At 46.0% G+C, this 6,000-nt stretch overlaps 1 protein-coding gene across 4 annotated transcripts in view; it reads right to left on the bottom strand.

The window, feature by feature from the left end:
* The window catches only part of NUBPL (NUBP iron-sulfur cluster assembly factor, mitochondrial), a 151,590-nt gene extending 149,482 nt beyond the window's left edge, over window positions 1-2,108 (bottom strand). For all 4 annotated transcript variants that reach the window (XM_065635983.1, XM_065635982.1, XM_065635984.1 and 1 more), the window contains exons 1-2: window positions 1,965-2,108; window positions 888-1,035 (exon numbers count right to left, since the gene is read on the bottom strand). In XM_065635983.1, the coding sequence (XP_065492055.1) occupies window positions 888-1,035; window positions 1,965-2,099 (283 nt within the window). In that variant the 5' untranslated portion in view covers window positions 2,100-2,108. The remainder of the gene's footprint in view (window positions 1-887; window positions 1,036-1,964) is intronic.
* Between the last annotated feature and the right edge of the window lie 3,892 nt (window positions 2,109-6,000).

Consider the following 6,000-nt stretch of genomic DNA (forward strand, 5'->3'; position numbering starts at 1 on the left):
ACTATGGATATCATGCTTGTCCATTCTAGTATTTATTAGACAGTCAGTCCTTTTCAAGCATGGCTGAAATACAAACCACAAAATGAGAAATTAAGAGCTACATCAGTGTGTCATTCATGGCAAATGGAGGTGAAGAGCAGACAACATGCAACTAAAGGACGACTCTTTTCATAATCTAGATGCTAAGAAAGAGATTTTTTTAAACCAATTTCTAACACTTTACAGAGATCTTTGCAAAGACGTTTACCTTCAGTGTCATTTATAAGTTCAAGCAAATTTCTGCAGTTCTGGTAACCCATCGACTATCTTGTTCTACCACCTAGGAACCACACAGTTAGAGAAAAATTAATTCAAAACCTAATGGTGGGGCCAAGAGAAGAGTTGAAGATGCTTCAAAAGGGTCTGATCAATTTGTGTGGTTTATAACTGCTGTTTCATCTTTTGTTTAGGAAAGTATACAAGTAGTTGAGAAAACTGGACAGAGATCTGATTTTGAAACCTTCTAAATACTAGTATCCTCTACAGAGCACATGACTATGCCGACATCGCACAGAAGAATACTGTGCAGGCATCCCTATGCTGCTAGAGAAGGAAGAACAGATTGTTCCACCTCAGACTATATTGCCTCGTAAGAAAGCAGACCATCCCAGTACAGCACCAAACTATTACAAAGATATTACTTCAAAGCTGTCTGCTAGACGGGCACCTCATTTAAAGCCAAGACCTCCGTACCCACGTAGATTCTTATCGGTGGCAACAGGACTTGACAGAAGTGAAGGGCTGTTAGTGGGACTCAATTACAAAGTAATGACACAAGTGCTCAAATACACCTTGCAAAGTATTACAAAATCTGTAAAGTAAACGATTTAAAAAAAAAAAAAATTTACCTGCTGTTGTTGATTTTCCAACTCCCCCTTTTCCAGAAGCCAAGACCACAACCTGCTTAACTCCTTCTATGGGCTTCTGTTTCGGCAGCCCGCGGGACAGGATCCGGGCACGTTTGTCCCTTAGAGCCTCATCCCTGGAGCTTGAGGACTAAAACAGAAAGCAAACAAGCATGTATGCACCAACCTGCAGCTTTCCCAAGGAGAGCTGACAGAAAGAGCCCACCTGCGCGCTGAGAAATTTTCACTACTGTTCCAAAAAACACATCTAGCAAGCAGGCGGTCCCAAAGGGAGCTGCGCAGGCAGGCTGGCAGGAGCGGGGCCTACGTCAAAATAACCTCCGTGCGCATTTTGTTTAGACAGTTAAATATGATCTATCTTCACAGAATCCTTAAGAGAAAAAGAGAATGAGGGCTTGTGTTAAAATAAACCAAAACACCACGGGGGCGGGAAGCTTTAAAAAACAGGCCAGACCCAGTGGTCTTGTCAGGTTCCAGCTGTTTCAGCACAACTCACGCAGCAGGAAGCGCAGCCCCCGGTGCCACCGGCAGCTTCCCAGGGCCCGTCCCTCCCCTCAGCCCCGCAGAGGCACCCGCACCGGCGCCGGCTCGCCGGAGCAAGTCCCGCGGTGCTGTAATGTCAGAGCAAAAGGCGCACGGCGGCTCTTCCCCGCAGGACCATGGGCCGGAGAGGAGCCTGCGTCTCGACAGGCAGCGTCCCACCCGCTACCCGGTGGCCCCATTCCACCACCACAGGCGCTGCCCGACCGCTCGCCCCTTCCAGAGAACTGCCTCAGGTCCGGGCCAACGCCGGGCATAGCCTCGTTTTCCTCTGCCCGGCCCGGCCGCTGCCCCAGGCCGCCCCGCGCCGCTACCGCCCTGCAGCGACCGCATCCCCGCAGCGCGGAGCGGGCGCTGAACCGGCCGAGCCGGGACACAGGGCACCCCGGCACCTCCCGGCCCTCCCGCCTCCCGGCCCCCGCAGCTTCCCCCCAGGCACACAGCCAGCGGTCGGCGGGCGCGGCCGTCCCGCACCCGTCCCCGACCCGGCGCACGGCGCAGCGCTCGCACTTCACTCACCGCGGAGTCGGCCAACGGCGCGTTGCAGGCGGGAGGCCCGCAGCCCGGGACGCGCCGCGAAGCCGCTGGAGCCGTCCCGCCGGCGGCGGGGAGCCGGGCGGCGCGCAGCAAACAGCGCCAGGAGGGAGCCCCCATGGCGCCGCTACCCCCGCCCCGGGCGCGCTGAGATGGCGCCGTCTCGCCGCGCCTCGGCCCGCCCCCTGCGCTGCCCGGGCCGGGCCGCTCCCCCTCGGCCGGTGTTGCGCTCCGTGCACCGCCCCGGCGGCCCAGCAGGCCCCGGGGACACGGAGAGCTCTCTGGAGATGGAGGATTTTGCGCCGAGAGCTGCTGCTGCTGCTCCCGACCTCCGTGAGGCAGAGCGAGGCCTTCCCGGGTGCGGCGCCGAGCGGGGCCGCTGCGCAGCGGCAGCGCGGAAAAGCAGCTCCCTGCCCGGCGTGTGGGAAAACTGGGCCGAGGGGAAAATCCTGGGTGACCATACGCGTTACAAATCGGTTTGGGGTTATTCCTTATAGCGTTGTGCTTGTCCCTGCCGAATCTCGTTTGCGGTGCTCCTTCAGCTCGTCAGTGGCTTTGGCATCTTGGCACACAAAATGGTTGGCCAGGAGCTTGGTTTCTGTCCTCTGCAAATGTAAGAAATATTTTCCATTTCATCGTTTGGGTCCTTAATTAAAAGGATAAAGAGACCTGTAGCCATGACAGATGCCACCTGGTTGGCTAGGGTTTTTTGGTGGTTCGTTTGGGGTTTTGTTGTTGTTTTGGTTTTGGCTTGTTTTTTAATACTGCTAATATTGAAGCACTAATAATTGCTCTGGTTATAGTTTTGGTCTTCGAGAAAGTTTACACCTACTCCATAGAGCCTTCATCAAAAACATGTTTCTGTTCCTTAAGTCAAGTGGTATTTGTTTAAAGCTTTAAGACACACATCCCCTACTGCTTCCCCCACCTGCAAGGCTTGTAACTATGTTGTGGAAGAAAATTAAATCCGTTTGACATGATTTGCTCGCAACAATTTCATGAATAGTCCTTATTCATCTGAGTAGTATTACAGAAGTAATTCAGATCTTGGCAGTTTCAGGCCATTAGTTTTCAAAGATAAAATACAGTGTAGATGGTGTCCTTTGTTGGTAGCTGTTGTGATAGGTAATGGATCAGAGGGGTTTGCATCAGTTTAAAGCATGATTATAATAAACATTTCCTCTCTTTCACATTGAGTGGAATTTAAACCACCACTTTAAAATGGGGTTTTTTTACTTGTATTATTAAAAGCGCTAATCAAGCATTTTGCTAAAAACCACAGTTTTCAAAGGCTTATTCCAGTGCTCAGCTACCACACAAAAATTACTATGATAAAAATAACTTTTTTTGCTATTCTTGAAGTGATTTTCACTCAACTTCTCATTTTTGTTGTACCCACATGAGTGTATTTTGCACAGTTAGCACAGACCCCTGAAGAGGTGAAATAGTTTCCCAATAATTTACCCTACTGCCGCACCAAAATGCAAAAGAATAGTGAAAACCAATGAGCCACTTCATATTGAAACTATAATATAGATCTACCTCCAGGGACTTTTTTTCACTGACTCAGGAAACCATGTTACTTTTTGCCTTGCAAGAAATTTGCATAATTGGTTTTCCTACCTTGAGCAGTTGGAGGCAGTGTTAAAGTGCTAAAGTGCACTGTGCAGCTAACAGAAATTAAATTGGTAATGCAGGATCACTGGTAGGCATACAGTTTAGATATCCATCACTTCAAAGCCTACACAAAGAAAAGAAAACAGCAAAAAAGTTCCATCATATACTTTCTGGTTCTGAGAATAGCTCTAACACCAACTGGAACAACCCTTAAACATATTTTTGTGGGTTTGTGTTTTTGTAAAGCTGATCTAGCACAAAATCGATTTTTTGAAAAGTAAGCTGAAGGAGTTTTCCACACTGTCATCTAAGAAGGAACAATTCTCAATATTTTTAATAATTTCTTTTAGAGCTGGTATGGTAATAGTAGGAGAGCTAATACGGCAGTGTGTTGTATTGACTGTGAATATGAAAAGTAGAATTTGGCCATTAGGGCTCAAATGTTCTCAGCAATAAAGCAGACATTTTCAAAATACCTTGATTGATAATAGTGGAATACATTGATTACAGTTTGAATAGTATTCCATGATCTCTACTAATTGTGAAGACAGTTTTATGGATTACATACTTCTCATAATTGCTTTTGGCTATTTAAATTTTAACATTTCAAAGTATTGGTCTGTTTGCCTGACATGCAATTGCAGTCCAAATACAGTGCTAAAATAAGAGTCTAGGAAAATGCAACCAAAAATTAACAAAGATTTTACTGCCAGACTTGTGTCTTTATGGAAACTACAGGCAATCTCTGCATCTTCCAGAAAATTCCACTCTGGACTTTTCAATAGTTCAACAAAATGAAAAACACAGTATTTAATTTTAATGTAAATTGATAACGTTTTCTTTAAGTAAGTGTAGGAAAAAGTTTCAAAGACTTTAAATTGCTATTCAGCCTGAACGCTAACATGATAAAAATACAATTGATTTTTGTCTGAAATTAGATCGCTTTGTGTTTAACCATATTCTTTCTCCACCCAAAATCAATTAAGGGTATCCAGGTACAGCAAGGAGAGATTTGTTGCCAAATGACTCCAAATTTTTAAAATTAATTAACATTTGAAAAATGACTTGGTAGATAATTAGGTTGATTTGTGTGCAATAGGAAGTAAACAGCTTCAAAAAAAGTAAATTATCAAGACTGTAAGCTTTCAAGGCTGATGGGGCCCTGCGTTTCCATTCTTATCTACCATATTAGTTATATAGTAAATTAAGGACACACTGCTTAATCATATGAGCCATTCATTTTGGTCACAATTTAAGCTAGAAATTATATTTAAGAAATGTTTTTCAGAACTAAGGGGTTGTTTTAGCTTCGCGGCTAGGCTCATCATCTTTGGCAGCAGAGGTCCGTACCAGGCTGTAGCATGGGGTCACCAACAGTGTTTCTTTCCCTGGCTGGGCAGCCCTGGCACATTTAAGATAAAGAAGGTTAAAATGTTGCTTTTTATCCTTTTTGTCCACATAGCGATAATTACTTGGTTCATGAAGCAAAGAAGTCAAAGATAGTTAATTTTAGGCCACTGATCAAAGCTCATATGATAGACAATGAAGCTGATGTTATTTGATTAATAAATACAGATTAATGCATTAAATTACGATATAATCTGCCATGTATTGTTATATAGTAAAATAAGATACAATGCCCTAAGAAGCTGTGGCACCTCTGGAAAAGCCAGAACTTTCTTTATGATTTCCTTTTAAAAGTTACAGACTCTGCTTCTATCTAAGCCTCAGACTGCTGGAGAGCAGGGAGGACACCCAGGCTCATCATGTTCCTTCCGTTCCATGCTATCTTAAACTGGCGCAGTCGTTGCCAAGCTTTTTTAAAGCTAGGCCTAGTTTGAAAAACAGTGGTAATCCCGTGTGAGTTCCCATGCTCTTCCCCAGTAGCTGCTGGTGCAGGAGCCACGCTGCCAGGCACTGGTTCCCAGCCTGGCGGCTGCCACCAAGCCAGAGCTGCTCTCCTGGCTCTTGCTAGACTTGTCATTCTCCTGTGGGGCTGACAAACTAGATCAGGCTGCAATATAAACCAAGCCAAAACACCTACCGGTGTGATATCTTTGCCTTATCTTTGCTATGCTCCTCACGTAGGTTAAAGCAGCTCCCAGAGTGCCTTACTTAATGCCGAGAGACACGATCTGGCCCCGCGCAGACCGGCGTTGGCTTGGCAGAACTCGTGCACGTGGGCTCTGAGTCATACCTGGGGGTAACAGGCTCCAGCTGTGTCAGTAAGGCACACCTCAAAAACATGTAAGTAGAGAATTTCAAAAGCACGAGAGGAGAAAACAACTGCAGGCATGTAAGAGGAGAGGGTCACAGTATTGCCTCTCTGTCATTCATTAGAATTTCTCTTCTTACGTCTTTTTTCTGCTAGGCTTAGTTACCAAGGCTGACATCACTGATATCA

Source organism: Caloenas nicobarica, chromosome 5 (assembly GCF_036013445.1).
Source record: "Caloenas nicobarica isolate bCalNic1 chromosome 5, bCalNic1.hap1, whole genome shotgun sequence".
Classification (NCBI taxonomy): Eukaryota; Metazoa; Chordata; class Aves; order Columbiformes; family Columbidae; genus Caloenas; species Caloenas nicobarica.